The following is an 18,911-nucleotide window of genomic DNA, read 5'->3' on the forward strand; positions in this document are numbered from 1 at the left end:
AAAATAGTTGATTTAGGACTGCTTAAATAACTGTTCGATTTGGAACAGTCATAGAAGATGGTTTTACACTGAGAAGGAGAACCAGTTGAGCTTTGAGCACAAGAAAAGTCTTCGACTTTCTGTAAAAGCTGGTCTCTTTCAACAGTAACTAAATCATACTTATTTTTAAGTTCATTTCTCATCTTCAATTCAGTTTCAAGTTCTGTCTTGAGATCAGACAATTTCATTGTAGTATCCAGGAGTTTACCTTCTAACTCCTTCTTAAGCATTTCAAGCTTCTTCTTCTGATTTATAAACTCTCTTCTCTCTTCATCTGAGCTGCTCTTCTCATTCTCAGAAGCGATGTCAAGCCACTTTTTCTTTTCAGCAAGTTCTTCAGCAATAGCTGTATGTTTCTTTGTAGTATTTCTCTTCTCAAGATCAAATTGTTTCTTCTCATCATCTAAAGCCTTCTGCTTTAGAGCAATGTTGTCAGACAATTTCTGAGTTTGGCTCTGACACTCTTCTTTGATGTCATTCTTCTCTTTATCTATCTTGGCACGTCCCAAGATAATCAGCTGCTCGAAATCTGAGATTTGCTTTAACAGCATTTTGGCGTTCAGCTCAAGAGAGTATCTTATTTTCATAAGATATGCGTTCAGTACCAAGTTTTCTTTCTAATTCAATCACCCTATTCTTCTCTTTCTCAAATTTCTTCTTCTTAACATCCAAACTATTCTCAACTTCTAGAACCTTCTCTTTCTCTAAATTCGGTAACTTTCTTAATTCAATCAGATCACACTCATATTTATGAACTTTTCCAGGTAAGTTCTCAGTCTCTGTATTAATTTTCTTAGAAGAGTTCCTCATATTTTGCATCTCTTGAAGTGTATTGAATAGATCCTTATTAGCTGTACTCCAAGTTTTCAAATCCTCATCATAAACTTTTCTCACAGAATTCAGAGTTTTCTCAATCTTTTCAATTTTGTGCTGAAAGTTCTTCTCAATTCTTTCACACTTTTCTTTATGCTCTCTTTTCAAATCCTTAATAAATTCCTCGTTTGAATGGTTTTCATATATATATTTATATATTTGTCTATATAATCTTTCAAACTCTTCTCCAACTCTGAAATTTTCTCTTTTAAATCTTTATTCTCTTTCTCCAATGAAACTGTCATTTTTCAAATCAGATTGATTAACGGATCAAATACTCTGAAATCAGTTAAAAGAAATAAAGTACAATTAAGCTCAGAAACACAAACAGAAAAACACAAAAACTATTGAGAAATTAGAAAATCGACGAAAAACTGTCAAAAATAAGAAAAAAACAGTCAAGACTGTTGAAAACAGTCAAAAACAGTTAAAACTGATTAAAATAGTTTATGCGACGGAAAACAGTTTAAAATTCTCAAACAGTTCAAACACAGAACAAAACAGATAAAATTCTCAAAAACAATGACTTTGGTGAAAAACAAATAAAACCGAGAAATCCAGATAAAATCAGATCAAATTTGAAAATGAAATCCACCAGATATAGCTCAAAACAACTTGTTAGTTGAGAAAGACTTGATGACCGGGGAGAGAAAAAACAAAGCTGCTATCAGGGAATCAAATCCGGACGATTTATTATGAAAATGACTTAAGTCTTTATCCGAGCTCCTAATTTGGACAAGGAGCGTGCTAAGGATACTAAGTCCTAAACCGTGCAACAAAGTGTCCGAGGATGGCTAAATCGGACGTCCCTTTGTCTGGGGTTGTCCAAGGAAAATTAAGATCGCGACCAAGTGTTATCAAGTAACCCGGCCAAAATGTGAAATCCGGACACGGTGTAAGCGAGGAAAGCAAGATTGGACAAGCCAATGTCCGAGTAATGATTAAACTGGACAGGCTGTGAGCGATTAAGGCTAAGTCCGGACGGTGCTATGAGCGATTTAAAGTAAGTCGGACAGCCTTATGAGCGGATAACTTGGACTCCGGACAAAGTATTGTAAGCGGCTAAGTCCTTAAGCGATTTGTTCTTTAGATCGAGTGAGAAAACACAAAATTATCAACTTTTTCAAGTAAAATCGAGTGAGAAAACCAAATTCCAGAATCTGATCAAAATACATCAAAAACACAAAATTATCAACTTTTTCATGTAAAATCGGATCAAACTCGGATCTTTTTAAGAACTTTTATAAGAACATCAAAAAATTTAAAACACAAAATCTCACCAAAACTTGAAAAATAATGATCAAAACATAAAACTTTGTATATAACAAAGATTCACAACTTGATTACGAACAATTTGATCAAGATTTTAACACACAAACAGAAGATTTTGAAAGATTTTCGGATCAAACTCAATAAAATGCCAAGAACATGAAGAACACAAATGAAGAACACATAAATTCCAGAAAAAATTCTTCCAAAAATCTTCAAATTTCTGATTTCTTCTAATGATTTATTTGCATTTCCTGCTCTGATACCAATTGTTGTTCCACAATAATCAATCTTCAATCTTCTTATACAAATCAATGGCAGAATCTTGATATAGCATTCAAGAACACAATGAGAGAGTTGAGAGAAAAGGTCAAACTTCTAAATCTTAGTCAAACTATTATTACGTATCTGAATTTTACAAAATGAGTTCTCTTTTCAAATTATAAAAGACTTACCCTATATATAGGGTCAAACTATGTAAGCTTAGTCAAAATCAAACTAACTATTACAAAGTCAAACACGATATCTATTTTAATTATAAAAATATTTATCTTTCAAGACGAATACAATTTAATACTGATTTTCAATCCTAACAATTTGTGTCGCATCCATTTTGTTGGATGGGCGTATTTAAATTCTAAGGTGTTAGATGATGCTTTGATGGTAGAAACTGCAAACTGTAGTGAAGTCTCGGTTAAGGATGTTTTTTATTATTGTTTTATAGCAGTAGAGGGGTGTGAGGTACCCATTCAATTATTCCCTATGTCGTTACGGGAATTTGATGTAGTAGTGGGTATGAATTGGTTGGCTAAAAACCAAACCAACATAATCGGTAATGAGAAAATAATTCATATAGATTTACCGGGGAAGGGGCCAGCTATAATTTATGGAGATAGACGAGATCGTTGTTTCAGCCTTATTTCTATTTTAAAGGCTTGGAGGCATGTGTAGAAAAGGTGTGTAAGCTTTCTCGCTTATGTGATTGATATGAAGAAAGAAAAAAAGAAAGATGTACAATATTCCAGTCGTAAGTGAATTTTCAAAAGTATTCCTGGAAGACTTGACAAGTTTATCTCATGATCGATCGATAGAGTTTCAGATCAAATTGATACTTGGAGCCACGCCAATTGCTCATTCACCATATAGATTAGATCCGTCCGAATTGAAGGAATTAATGTCTCAGTTAAAAAAATTGCTCGAAAAAGACTTTATCCTATCGAGTACGTCTACTTGGGGGCACTGATATTGTTTGTAAAGAAGAAAGACGGATCGATGAGGATGTGTATCGATTACCGTGAGTTAAATAAGTTGACAGTCAAGAACAAGTATCCACTCCCAGGAATAGATGATTTATTTAATCAATTGATTAGGTTATCATCAGCTAAATATACGAGAAGTAGATGTTCCGAGAACAGTTTTTCGTACGCACTATGGTCACTACGAGTTCCTCGTGATGCCGTTTGAACTTACAAACACACCATCGGCATTCATGGACATGATTAATAGGGTGTGTCATCCATATCTCGATAAATTTGTTATTGCTTTTATCAATGATATACTGATATACTCTTGATCCGAGGAAGAGCACGTGAATCATCTACGACTAATTCTAGAGCTTTTGAAACGAGAGAAGTTGTATGCAAAGATGTCGAAATGTGAGTTCTGGCTTCGAAAAGTTTAATTTATGGGCCACGTAACTTCTGATGTGGGTATTAAAGTAGATCCACTCAAAATTGAAGCCATCGAGAAGTTGGAATCCCCACAAACGCCAACAGAAATCCGGAGTTTCCTAGGATTGACAAGTTATTATCAAAAGTTTATACGGAACTTTTCTCGTATTGCTACACCATTGACTGGACTAACGAAAAAGAATATGAAATTCGAAAGAAATACAAGCTAAAGCTTTCCAAATGTTAAAAGATAAGCTGTGCAGCGTGCCAATTCTATCTTTACACGATGGTATGGAAGATTTTGTGGTCTATAGTGATGCTTCGAAACTGGATTTGTGTTGCGTGTTCCTGCAACGTGGAAAGGTTATCGTTTATGCCTCAAGACAGTTAAAAGAGCATGAAAAAACAATATCCTACTCATGACATGGAGCTGGCGGCCGTAGTCTTTGCTTTGAAGATCTAGAGAATTTAGTGCCAAATTTTTACCGATCATAAAAGTTTGCAGCATTTGTTCCATCAACGAGAATTGAATATGCGCCAAATACGATGATTGGAACTGGTGAATGATTACGATTGTGAGATCTTGTATCATCCAGGTAAGGCTAATATAGTAGCTGATGCATTGAGCAATAAAGAAAAGAGCGGTACAAATAAGCTACCGCCTTAAGGGCGGAATTATTCCTGAACATTCATAAGGAACTACAGAGTTTCCAAGATGAAGCTATGAAATAAGATAAGATTAAATAAGAGAGACTCGGTAGTTTATTGACCGAATTAGTAAAGGATAGTCGATAATTTTTGTGTTTCCAGAATAGACTTTGGGTGCCATGTTATGGTAATCTTAAAGATAGAATATTGAGTGAAGCTCACCAATCTTGTTTGTATACGGATAAAATGTATCAAGATGTGAAACAATTTTGTTGGTGGCTAGGAATGAAGAAAGATATAGGAAGGCATGTTTAACAGTGGATAACTTGTCTGCAAGTGAAGATAGAGCATCAGCAACCTTACAGTAAGTTGTTGTCGTTAGAAATTCCAGTTTGAAAATGGGATCACATTACTATGGATTTCATAACCAAGCTACCTAGAACACCGAAAGGCTTTGATGCTATATGGGTTGTTATGGATCGATTATCCAAATATGTTCATTTCTTACAATGAAGGAATCATATTCTATGGATCGACAAGCGAAACTGCATATTGATGAAGTGATAACACGTCACAGTGTTCTACTGTCGATTATTTCTGACTGAGGCAGTTGATTCACATGTATGTTTGGAAGGGTTTCCAGAGATAATTGGGTTCACAGATAAAGTTGAGTACGACTTACCATCCACAGACCAATAGGCAAAGTGAATGAAAAATTCAGACACTCGAAGATATGCTTCGGGCATGTGTTATTGATTTTGAAGAATTGTGGGATATCTATTTGCCATTAATTGAGTTTGTCTACAACAACAATTATCATTCGAGTATTCAGGCGGCACCTTTTGCAATGTTGTACGGGTGAAAATGCCGAACACCATTGTGTTGGAACAAAGTGAGGGAGAAACAATTGGCTGGACCTGATATAGTTCAGCTAACAACATATAAGATTAATCAAATTCATGAACGAATAAAAGTTTCCCAAAATTGGCAGAAAAATTATTCTAATAAGCGTCGTAAGCCTATTGAGTTTCAAATTGCTGATAAGGTGATGTTGAAAGTATCACCTGGAAAGGAGTTGTTCGTTTTGGAAATAAATGTAAGTTGAGTCCAAGGTATATTAGACCATTTTCTATCCGTGAACGAGTCGGGGAAGTGCCATGCAAACTAGAACTTCCTATGGAGTTGAGTGGTATTCATAACACTTTTCCTGTATCAAATCTACAGAAGTGTCTAGCAAATCCAGTAGTTGTGCCACTACCAGAAATCAAAATTGATAAAAAGTTGTGTAATGAAGAGACCGTTGAATCCATTACTGACTTCAAAGTAAAAGCATTGAGAATTAAAGAGATCAGAATAGTGAAAGTATAGTGGCAATATCATAAGGGGATAGAAGCCACCTGGGAACCCGAGTCTGAGATGAGAGTAATATTATATCCTCATTCGTTTACCTAGTGGAATTTTGGGACGAAATTCTTTTAAGGAGAGGATAGTTTGATGGCCGGTTTTAATTTATGATCGGGTTTCGAATATATAGCAATGGAAAGTTCAGGGTTAAAATTGTATGGTTATTGGGAGATGAAGGACCAAAAAGGAAAATTTGGTCACCTCCTTTTGACATAGAAAGGTTTGGTCCAATATGATAATTTGGATATTTGGTTTTCACATGGGAGGGAAGGGTTCATGCCCATGCATCGCCTCACCCTCCTCTTCTTAGAAGTTCATATCTATACTACATTAATAACCATTTAGACCAAAATCTTAATTACGACTCTTAAAGCATAGAGTACTACCATTTTGTGCAAGAAATTCAAAAATCTCTTAATTGCAAATTTTTATGCACAATGTACAAGATCTATTTCAACACGACCAAATTCTAATTGGGTCAAACCTACCTTCTCTTATTAGACTTCTCTCAAATTACCCATTTGGGCCAATTTCTTCTTCTTTTGTATCTGATGTCTGCTACCAAAACCAAAAGCTTTCTTCTTCTTATTCTGTGATTTTCTCATATGCGACCAAAACATTTTGGGTTAGATAGCAAATATCTTTCTTCTTCACAGACCTCATTTGCCATAACAATGGTGGTTTTGATGTATCACCTTGATCAGGCGTCCGATTTCATTGAAAAGAGACGATAATCGATTCAACATTTTCTCCCCAAGGTTTATCGAAGCGTTTGTTCCAGAGGTAATGTAACATAAGCATTGCATAGAATAGTCTCTCTTTTCTGGTTCGATTTTGCATTAGTTTAGTTATATGTAGTTCTACTCAATTTATGAGTTAATTTCTACTTTGAATCATCATGAGGATTTAATATATTTGGAGCAAAATCTGAGGTCTACATTGAACAGTAACACACATCTAATAGTGGCTATTAGGTTATCTTTGCCGATAATGATAGTTCTTAATTTGTACCGAAATTGTTCAGTTTATGCATCTATTTGTTGTGCAAGAACTGTCTTGTGTGTGTGATTATACTTATATGTCTATTGCCATGAATTGAAGTGCTTATTATAACTAAATATCATTGGGTTGTTTACGGAGAAAGGTATATAGATTGATCTAGAGATCAAGTGCTCTAATTTGGAGGTATGCTCTTCCAAAAGATATTGATTTCTATTTCAGTTTTGATTTTTGCCACTACTTCTGCTAAGGAGATTTTAACTTCCTTTCTCTTCTTTTTTTGGTTTAATTGATTGATTCATAGTATGCGATTGATGAAGCCAAGGATATTTACAACTTAGAGGTAAGAATCCTCTATTACATAGCAATTATGATTTATGAGCAAATAGTTTTAAAAATATTTCCTGCTCTGTTGGTTTCTTGATATTCTCGAATTTAAAGATTTTGTATTCATCGGTTACAAGGTAGTTCTTAAAGGTTTATGAACTTTATGTTGGGGTATGAACTTTTTGGGTAGATGTACCATACTCGAAGATGTAAAGGTGTTTTTATTTTTTGGGCAGAGACCAAGTTTACATCCATCTCTCTTTGGGATCAGATATATGCTTGGCTCGATTGGTTTGATTATACTTGGAGATGTGTATACGTATTCTTCTGTTGCTTTCTTGACGATGTTATAGAGAAGGTAAAGTGAACTGTGCCATGAATACAAAGTGTCGATTTTTATGATGAAAGGCTGCATTTTGTAATGAGATGCACCTTATTTGAACGAAAGAGTCATATTTAAGTCTAATTGCTTCAATATCTCAATTACTGCTTTTGGCTTTGGCTCTTTGATCGCAAATAAAACATGGGTTTTAATTTTTTTGAGGGAGGTTTCGGACATTTCAAGATATTTATGAAAGCAACTGGAAATCAAAGTTTGAGGCTGCCAGGATATGGTACATTTCATAGTTGAACATGTTTTTATGATTCCATAACGAACATGATACTTTTTGTCTTCTATTAGAGTACTTCATGCTAACTCCTTATTAATTCTTTTGTTTTGATCACATATAGGTTGATGCTTTTTTAAAGCATTATCTCTTCAGTTAGTAGTACTTGACATGGATCCTATTATGTCAATTAAGGTAAAACATTTTTGAGTTTGAAATGGCTATGATACGCACATATTAGAACAGAAAACTCATAATTTCTTCGACCATTGTTTAAGGGAGGTAGGATAAATTACTCTATTGATAGTTTGTGTATGGGGAGGCTGCTGCATAGGTTCTCCCTTTGCTATTGTTTTCTTACATCAAATATGGATGATGCATAAGTTTTCAGGTCTTGGTGGTGTGTGTAAAAAACTATTAATCATTAATCTGTAAGTTCAATTTCTCTAGATGACTTGAGACATTTTTGGTCTTGTGAACATGATCTTTGTCCTTTTTGACTTGTAGTCAACCGACTGAACAACTGTCGTATTTTTGTTTTGTTCTTAAAATTGTCTACTGTTTTTTTGTAATGTTTATATGAAATGGTTAATAAAAAAAGAAATTTTTTGTGTTTGAATTTTGTTTTTTAGATATGTTTTATTGTTTTCTTGAAGGTGTTCATCGATGTTCTTTGGTGGTATTGATGTTCTTAATTTAGGGGTTTCTAGAAAATACCCATTTGAAATATGTGTTGTTATTGTTACAGAAACAGGTCTTGGAAGACAATCTTGACAATGTCTTATCAAAGCTTGAGTGTTGTGTATGGAGATTTTAGCACATCACCATTATATGTGTTTAAAAGCACTTATATAGGAGATATTGAACATTCAGAGACTAATGAATAAATCTTTCTTTTATTTTCCGGACTCTTACTTTACTTTCTTGTAGAAATATGTGTTCATTGTGCTAAAAGTTGATGATAATGGGGAAGGAGGCACATTTGCTCTGTATCATTTGCTTTGTAGACATGATAGAGTGATTTCTTTGCCTAATTGTCAATTAGCAGATGAAGAATTCTCAACTTATAGAAAGGAAATACCTACTTTAGCCCTATCTTCTTTTGGGTCAAGACTCAAATCCACTTTGGAGAAGTATAGAGTGTTGCAAAGGTTTCTGCTTGTTTTGGCTCTTATTGGTGCTTGTATGGTCATTGGTGATGGAGTTCTAACTTCTGCCCTTTCAGGTTAGTTATTAATTGTTTCAATTACATCATTCTTTTGGTGGATTATTGCTTGTTGATTTCAAATTTATAGGTTTTCCCCAAGATTGATGGATTGTGAAAGATAATATTAGGTTGTTTTTGGTGACAATTTCTTGAATTGACATTGGATTTTGAGTTAAACTTTATGGGGTTTTGTTGGATTTTAAAGTGATTTATTTGAAATTTCTGGATTGGGTTTTTTGCGTAGATGATTAGATTCTTTTGTTTTCTTTGGATTGTTTCAATTGTTGTCATGATTATGCAGTATTTTCGACGGTTTCTGACGTGGAACTTGCAATGGCAAAAGAGCATCACAAGCGTAAGACTCTCATTTTGTTTATAATCAATACCAACACCATATTGTTGTCACGTTTATCGGAATTTGGGTAGACGATAGGTGAATCTTTTGCATAATATTGGTGCCTATTCGTCTCTATTTTATGGGTTTTTAGCATGAGAATGAAACAAGTTAAAATCTTGCAATTAGAGAAAGTAGCTTGAGCGGTGAACATCCCTCATATTAGAAACTTCTAAATGAAACAAGTTAAAAGTGTCCAATCACAGTCATTTTGTTGTTCGTTTTAGGTGAGAAGACTCTCAATCTTTATCGTCGTTTTTGTGGACTTAGATCATGATCAGCTCCAACTGATTCTACCAACTCGAAGAAATATGATGCTAATAGCTCTGTAGCTGACATAAGAGCAGTGCTCATTCTTGAATCGTCCAACCTTTCGCTCTCAGTTGTAGTGATGGAAGCTACCGTTGATGCCAACCTAGTGACAAAGAGGGTGGCATGGGCTTGTGCTTTTTCCTCCCGGACCTTATCTTTCTTCTGCACACTTCTCATAATAGCATCCTTGTGATTAAACCTTTTCTCTCTTGGCGTAACACTTTGGACGTTTGATGGGTTCATAATCTTCTGTTTCTGCAAGAGATCAATAAAAACCATAAGGTGAGACTAATTGGGCTTATTCAAACTTTTTTATTTTTTCGATTTCAAAAAATTTGAACTTACAAGTTGTTGTGCGATGAATGATTCAGGTAACCGGATAATATTCTTTTTGTCAAGCATAGATTGTTTTGATTTAAGTGCAAAGGCTTTTGAAATCTTGGCTGCAGTAACGCTCCAAGATCTGGATAAGAACTCCATTGGCTCCATTGGTGTTTCTGGTTGTGGTATAGAAGGTTGTTTTCTGGTATACAAAATTTTATGTTGCATTTTTTCTGGATACTCATATAGGTATGAATTGCTCTTCCGGATGTTTCCACCTTCCATTCCCTGGTGTTTCGTTTGTTATGGATGGATAAATAGATGATTTTAATCACCTCATAAACTTAGATCTACCACCAATTTATGTTTCTGTATCCATTTCAATCTAGTCCTGATCTCTTGGCCTGAAAAAAAAAAGATCAAGAAAAGGATATTAGAACTGAAAGTTTATCGGAATGACTCCTACTCCCTTTGAGTCTCGTGTATTCAAATCAATATATAATGTACAAATAGGATTGCAAGAGACTATAACCTATATTAAGAGATTTACATACAAAATATATATAAAACCATATCTTTTTTCACCATTACAATAAAAAAATTGTAAGTTATGTTAGACAACAAGCTATAACTCATTATTAATAGCTACATCCGTTGTATTCATAATTTTATAGGGCACGGATATGTTTTGAACTTGGTGTTATTTTATTAGGTCAACATGTACCAAAAAGTTGTTTATAACCTATGTGTGGATAATGGTTAACTGCTGATTAATTTTAGGAAGAAACAATTATGAGCCCGGAGAACTTGAGTTTGGAGAAAATGTTAATGCAAGTTTTTGTATGGAGTGTTAGTCGCCAATAGTTTTTTGTCTTATTTGATATTGTTTACAATGAGGACAAGCGTTGATTGAAATATATGAATTTTTGATGTGTCCAGTGTGGATATGCAATCTTGGAAGTGGATTTAATTGCAACTACCTTATTGATAGGAAAATGAGGAGGTGGATGCAGATGAACATTACAACATTATGGACAAACTTGTTTAATGACGTGACGATGTTGATTTTGATCAACCTTGAAAACAATATGTAGGATGAAATCTCATTTTTTTGTCTCGAGTTTTAAATGGGCGTCGAATTAAGTCTCATTTTGTGCTGGGTGTTTGGTCGAATTAAAACATGTCACTAATCTTGAATTAAGTCTCATTTTGTGCTAGGTTTTGAAAGATGTATTAGGGTGTCGAGTTAAGTCTCATTCAAAACATGTCGAGTTAAGTCTCATTCAAAACATATTTATCATCTTGTTCAATGACAACGTTGACACATTCTTTTTGTAAAATTAGATCTTGTGTGACCTTGTAATTGTTAATCATGTTGAATAAAAATTCACTTTCAATCTTGTAACTTATTTTGGATAAATTGCCTTAGAAAGGATTAGGAATGGCCCAAAAAAATTATTCAAATATATTATACCTTCAATGCTTGTAACTTATTTTGGATATATTGCCTTAGAAAGGATTATCAATAAGATTTGTTGTTCAATGGTATCGGATGGTCACTTTGAATCTTATTCCATACACAGATTATTACAATTATAAAGGGGTTTGTTATTATACACATTGCACAACATGACATAGGGTAATTTTTTATTTCAAAATTGTTACCATTGCATATCGTTTATGTTTGAAAACCGTCACCATAACATGACGTACGGTGACATTATTTTTCCAAAACCGTCACCGTAACATGACATATGATGACGTAATTTCTTTTGAAACCATCACCATTACATGACATGAGGTGACGTTTATTTTCAAAAGTCATTGTAGCATGAGGTATCTTGACGTTTATCTTTCATAATCGTCATTGTAACATGACGTATGTTGACGTTTATTGTTCAAAACCATCACTATATCATGACGTTAACTGTCGTTTATTATTCAAAATCATCACCATAACACTACATATGCACGTTTATATAAAAAACTGTGATCGTAGCATGTTGGTCCCATGAGGGTCTACAAGAAGACAAACAGTTTGTAGAAGGGGGATGAATACAAACACAATATTTTTAAATTTAAAATATATATTGATAAAGAAGATCAATACATATTTTACAAGATTGTTTGCGGAAAGATAATGTAGTAAAAACCTATCTAAACAATCTTTAGTTATACACTAAGTCTTAGCAAATACAAGAAAAGAAATGCTGTAGAGAAGATCCTTTACTTAAGCTAGAAAATGCTTGAAGTAAGAATTAGGGTTAGAGAGTGAGTTGCGCGCACTCATCATGGAGAAAAAACACTTCTATTTATATCCAGTGCATTAAATGAACATTTAATGAAATATGGTAGGGTTAGAGTGTGTGTCAAGCATTAAGAAGAAGGCTTGTCCTTTGCTACAGTGAATAGTACAAAAATCACTATTCATGAGCAGACATCCTTACCTAAAGTTGGTGGACAATAGAGTCGACTAGCCGGCTCCGTACCGTACCAACTTTCATAAGGGTATGGGTTTTGTCCTTTGTGTGCATAAGGACAAGACAACAACAATCGTGCTAAGCAAGCTTCCTTTGATTGCTGAATGTTGGAATGACCTGAAGGTCTCATCATCATTCATTGAAGCTTGAGCAATCTTCATACATATGTAGACAGACTTGTAATCACTGAGTACCGCTTCAGATCACGTACTCGTCAGTCTCTAATCTTCAGTTTCAGTCTTCGACGTTTCCTGAAGGTTCTTTGGTGTGAGTGTTGTCTTCTTGAAGTATTGCTGTCTCTGATAGAATTACAATGCAAGTTCTTCAGCGATCACTGAACATACTCAGTGAAGATCGCTGGAACTGAAAAGACAGAAACATAAATACAACGTAAGTGAAAAGGGATTATCATCAAATCATTGAGAGAGGGGATCAACAATCTCCCCCTATTTGATAATAACAAGATAACATAAAGAAAGTTATCTTATCAAATAATAGTAAGGAAAAGTTATATATGAAGTACATGTCCCTTTTTACTATTTTGGGATCTTTTTCAGTTAGCAGTCTCAGCTTGAAAATTTTCCTTAAGTTATATATAAGAAAATTGCAAGTACGGAAACTGAAACTGAAAGCTTATTCACTGACTTATAGATTGTCAGTGAATGTGAAAAGTAACATCAGAACTCATAGACTTGTGTCCCTATTACTTTTTTTAGGGATCTTTTTCAGTGAATACATGGAATACTCATTTTATTAATCATAGGTAATATTACAAGTGTTACAGTACATGTCTAGAACTTACAGAATATAAGTACAATCACTGAAAGTAGACATAATACAAAAAGTTACAAGGAAAAGTGGATTGTTGTTACAAAGGGAAACTATTCTAAAGCTCTTAGATCTATGTAACCGGGTAAATTTTCACCAAGTTTTCTTCGACGTAGGAATTCCCTTTGTATCTTCAGATCTATGACTTTTCCTGGCATGCTATCATCTATCTAGAGCAAAAGGTAAACCAGATGATCCATTGGACATAGATGTAGCTCTGACATTCTCTGAAATCTGACTTCACCTTCATAGTCAAATATATAACTCCTAACTCAGGTTTAAAATGCACAGAGTTGGGTGTATAGGGACCCTTATCTGGCAAGTCAAGATTCAGCATAGAAATGTATGTACTCTTATTACCCTTCAGGACTTCATCTAAGGAGAACCTTGTTTCATGTTCGTTCCTTAAGAATGATCCATCATTAGGATCAGAGAGCTTGAATTTCTTCTTCCCACCAATCTTCAGAGTTAGCCTGTCAGGGACCTTGACATACCTGGACATCCTTTTGATGAGCTCACTGATGGTGTCCTCGATAAGTGTCTTGTGTCTCGACTTGGATTGCTGAATGGCTTGTCTKATCTCCATCCATTCGCTGAATCCATAACGGCCTAGGTAGGAAGGATACTCGGTAACGGCATAAAGATTGTCCCTCGTGATGAGCATTGAGACCAGTGTTCCATCGTCTTTAGAACGTCCGCTGATGCTGACGCTGATAATCGAGTGGGGACTGATTCTCTTTTTTATCTTTGCTTTGCTCCATCGCTTGTCCTTTTCCGCTAGCTTCAGGTTCTTCTCATCACCAATAGAGGTACAAAGAGGGATTTTTACTCTAGTCTGGTCGAGTGACTCTTTTAGCTGAGACATCTGCTGGTCGGTAGGAGCACAAGAGATGGATTGATCAGGTACCCACTCCAGTCGACCGCAGGTTGTTAATGGAATATGAAGTTAATATTCTGAAGTAATCACTACCTGAGAGGTAGAGTCTTCAAACAAAGGTTGTTGAGGGATATTGAACAATACCTTCAAGTTTCCTTCTTCAGCGACTGCCTTGCCTTTCGACTTGGGGTCCTGGTTTCCTGATGGAGTCGATTCACCTTGCCTTTCCTCCCCCTGGGATGCAGAATCCCTGAAAGTAACACCTTTGGTGACGGTTGATGGCTTCTGGAACTTGATGGAAAAGTCATCTTCATTATCATCGTCATCATCTAGATCATTTTCGGTGTCTGGAATGGCAGGTTCATCATCGTCTTCATCATCATCTTCATCTTCATCATCATCATCATCATCACCAGCAGCAGTGATGGTATGGGTATCATCCCTAGGGATGGCATCGACAACCTCAGCTGGAGCAGCTTTGGTGGTCGTAATTACAAGAGCAGCAACTGCTTCAGCTCTGAGACCCTCAGCTACAACTGCAACTGTAGTTGATACTGGACCAACAACCTGAGAAAGAGTAAGCACAGCATCGGATGATTCACCAACATTGGACCTCATCTCCCCCTCTCTAGCTAAGACTTTAGAGAGTTGGTTAGAGAGTTCGTCCAAGCACTGACGCTGGAGAACCATTATATCCTCTAGCCTTTTCAAAGCACTGGCTAGAGTTGTCGTTGCCTCATGCGTCTCATGGAGCTGGGTGCAATCACTAGCAGAGAAAGAAGGAAGGATCACTAGAGCTGGTTGACAAACAGCATCCAGGATCTGTTGAAGAAGGCCAGTCTGCTGATCAGCAATAGTCTGAGCATCATCAGCTCTGCTGTGAAGAACAGCAATGGCATTGGTGTTGGCTTAAACAGCTTCTTGGAGAGTCTAGAGATGACTCTGAACCTCTTGAACGTCCGTCTGGATGGCAAGGAAGTTCGCATCAAGATCACCTTGGTGGGACATCTCTTGGTGGACTTCGTTGATCCTGTAGAGGACGGTATCAACGGCTGGAAGGAGAAGTTTGATGTCTGATGCCATATCATAGGCACTATCGATCTCTTCATCTCCTCCATTATCTTTCTCTCTTTCTCCTCCATCATCTTTCTCTCTTTCTCCTCCATCATCTTTCTCTCTTTCTTCCTCTTCCACTTCCTAAGCATCGGACTAATGTATCGAAGAAGGACCTGTAAAAGAAAAAGTGTGAGCTGAAGGCTCAAGGTTAGAAGAAAAGAAAGGGTAGGAAGATGGAATACCTTAGGGGCCATTAGTGACATCAAAAGGATTGTCACTGGCGTGAGCAAAGATGTCCTCGAGAGGATAGACATCAGTATGTAGAGGAGCATCGAGAGGAGCAACCTCAGGTCCAGTGGTGCGTGTCTCAGTATCAGGAAGGACAGTCGCTGATATATCATCAACATGTGTAAAGACCAAGGAAGGAGGAGAATAGAAGATGGTTGAGAAGAGACGTGGGTGTTCAGCAGTGGCGGCGTTGATATTCACACTTTCAGTGATTTGGGTCTCTAAGGTGGTGAGGGTAGGTACCACTGATACGACAGTGATGGGAGAAATCACTAAAGAGCTGGTAGGGTGAGCAGAAGACGCCTCGGGGATATGGCTAGTTTCAATAACTTAAGCCTTTTGAGAGGCCCCAGCTAGTTATGTGGCTGTCCCCTTTTTGGAGTTCTTGGCTCTCTGAGGAGAACCAAGAGTTGGTTGAGAGGGCGTTTTGAAGGGTTTTGGTGGCTTGGCTAGACACGGGGGGTTTTCCCTTGTCATGGCCACCTGAGGAGAAGAGGTAGTGATGGACACGATGGAAGTTAGTGCCACATCACTGTCCCTCAGCTTATGATCCAGAATCCTGGATCCAAGCTTGAAAACTGGAAGGTTTCCTTCTTCGGGGTAAAGATCTTTAAAGATCTTGGTAAACACCATTGAAAGAAACCTGGTGTAAGGCACCACCTTTTCTCGCTGGCGCTTGTTCAGCTTGAGCACCAGGTCATAAAAAATGACTGCAAGATAATTTATATTGCTACGCTGAATCGCAGATACGCCTATGATCAAGGCGATCCTAGATGCCTGGTCCAGACCTCCAGTTTTTCCACCCATGCACTGGATGAAATAAGAAAACAGGTATTGCCAGACAGCTGACATCCTGTTCTTCTCAATCTTCGTTAAGGACTTCAGAGGGGTGTTGGAGTCCTTCTTCATTGGCCACTGGTAGCCAATGGCGTCAAGAAACTCGATGATCTCGATGGTGGAGGGTTCGTTGTCGAAGGGACCCTTGGGAAGACGGAGGGCCGACCGAAGTGTAGAATCACCAAAGTTCACTTCCATGCAATTGAAAGTGAAATGGATCTGCTCCATCTAGCGTCCAGCCTTGTCTTTGACTTCGACAACCTCAGCAGTGAGCCAGAACTACTGAAGAAGTTCTTTCACCATGATGGGCTCATGGTTAAGAGCGAAACCCAAGGACGACTGCTTGAGGAAGTCAGCCGCGTTTTGGTAATGCGCCTTTGAGAGTGGTATCTCCAACAAGGCAATGTGGTTGTTAGCCTTGATGGAGATCTCGTCAAGGGAGAAGTTGAAGTTCTTGACAGCCATCTGTTTGTATTAATATGAAGAAAAGCAAACAGGTTTGTTAGAAATGAACCAAGAGTATTTTGGTTAGGATTATAGAAAAAAAATTGTACAAGTAAAAACTTCTTTTGAAAAATCCTTAAAAAATTAGGGTTTTTCAAGTAGAAAGTGTATAAAGAAACAAGATTATAACCATGAAAGAGATGATTAAAAAACCTTTATTGTTTAATGTATTTAAGAGAACAAGATTCTTAATATAGATTAAACATTTCTTATAACAGAGGATAAAGAAAAGAAAAGAGAAGATATCGACCTTAGATGTGAGAGAGAAGAGGTCAAAAGAGCTTAGAGGGTTTTTGGGAGTTCTTGCTTTGGGAGAATTCTTGCAGAGGTTCGTTCAAGAATTTTGAAAGCGTAAAGAGAAAAGTGGAGAAGAAGTCTCATATTTATAGGTACGAGGAGAGAGAAATAATATGAGAGAGAGAAAAGACGACGGTTCGGGAAAGTGGTCATGATGAAAAATATATCACGTTCTCATCCATGATTGGATAGCATTAAATGAGGTAGCGTAATGACAGAACCTTTTGCGCGTCTCAAAGCATCGCGCATAGTAAATAGAGAATGTCATCATAAAGACGGTTCATTAACTATTTTCTTTTAAAAACAAATAGTTTTTAAGAAAACGAAGAGTCATACAGTGTTTAAGAAATCACTGATAACCCCATTTAAAACATTTTATCACTGAAAAGAAAGATTCAGTGAGGGTTTTAAGGCATCAGATTCAGTGATAAGAGAGTCATTGAAACTGGCATTTAAAAAAACATTTTAATCACTGATAAGAAAAGATTCAGTGATCGTTTAGATTTTTAAGAAAAGTATAAAGATATACTTGAAGATGTGGTGAGTGTAGAGAAYCACTGAGACCACCTTTTAAAACATTTATCACTAAAGATGAGAAAGCTTCAGTGAAGGTTTTAAGTTGAGAAAAGAGAAGAGTAATCATACCTGAGAGAGAATAGATATATTTACTCAAAAGTTCAGTGTTAGAGATAKARCAYTGAATCATTTCACTTACTGAGTTATGTATAATAACTGAAGATTAATCTTCAGTGTTCAACATTCCCAATTCGCTGATTAAGATATTAAATCTTATCTCATCAAGAGGCTTGGTGAAAAGATCAGCGAGTTGATACTCAGTTGGAACGAAGTGAAGTTCACTATCACCATTCATAACGTGATCTCTATTAAAATGATATCGGATCTCAAATATGTTTGGTCTTGGAATGAAGTACAGGGTTGTTTGCAATAGCAATAGCACTGGTGCTATCACAATAAATATGAATCCTTGAAAACTGAAGATCGTAGTCTAGCAGCTGATTTTTCATCCAAAGAATTTGGGCACAACAGCTACCAGCGACTGCATATTCAGCTTCATCTGTTGATGTGGACACTGAATTTTGCTTTTTTCCTTGTCCAGCTCACCAACTTTCCACCTAGAAGCTTACAGCCTCCAGTGGTGCTTTTCCTATCAATTTTGCAACCTGCAAAATCACTATCCGAATAACCAATAAGGTCAAAACCTGAACCTTTAAGGTACCAATGACCCATATTAGGAGTTCACTTAAGATATCTGAATATGCGTTTTACAGCGATTAGATGGTATTCCTTAGGTTCAGCTTGATATCTTGCACATAAGCAAGTGGAGTACATGATATCGGGTCGGCTAGCTGTGAGATACAGCAGGGAGCCGATCATTCCTCTGTAAACAGTAACATTTACAGGCTTTCCATTTGGATCCTTGTTGAGAGTGATTGGAGGAACCATAGGAGTCTTCATAGATGAACTGTTGGATAAATCAAACTTCTTCAACATGTCTCGAACATACTTACTTTGGTTGACAAAGATACTTTTATCAGTTTGTTTGATCTGGAGACCTAAAAAGAATGTTAGTTCTCCCATCATGCTCATCTGATATTCTTTCTTCATGCGTTCAGCGAAACGAAAACATAAAGAGGGATTAGTGGAACCAAAAA

The 18,911-nt window shown here is 36.4% G+C and overlaps 1 protein-coding gene across 1 annotated transcript; it reads right to left on the bottom strand.

Annotated features, from left to right (window-relative positions):
* Nucleotides 1–9,684: 9,684 nt before the first annotated feature.
* LOC112502454 lies at nucleotides 9,685–10,239 on the bottom strand. Its single transcript, XM_025106364.1, has 2 exons — nucleotides 10,096–10,239; nucleotides 9,685–10,005 (listed from the first exon to the last, which is right to left on the bottom strand). The coding sequence occupies exons 1-2, from the start codon at nucleotides 10,237–10,239 to the stop codon at nucleotides 9,685–9,687; spliced, it is 465 nt and encodes a 154-aa protein (XP_024962132.1).
* Between the last annotated feature and the right edge of the window lie 8,672 nt (nucleotides 10,240–18,911).

The sequence above is a fragment of the Cynara cardunculus genome, unplaced genomic scaffold, assembly GCF_001531365.2.
Source record: "Cynara cardunculus var. scolymus isolate 2C unplaced genomic scaffold, CcrdV1 Un_Scaffold_1457, whole genome shotgun sequence".
In the NCBI taxonomy this organism is placed as follows: Eukaryota; Viridiplantae; Streptophyta; class Magnoliopsida; order Asterales; family Asteraceae; genus Cynara; species Cynara cardunculus.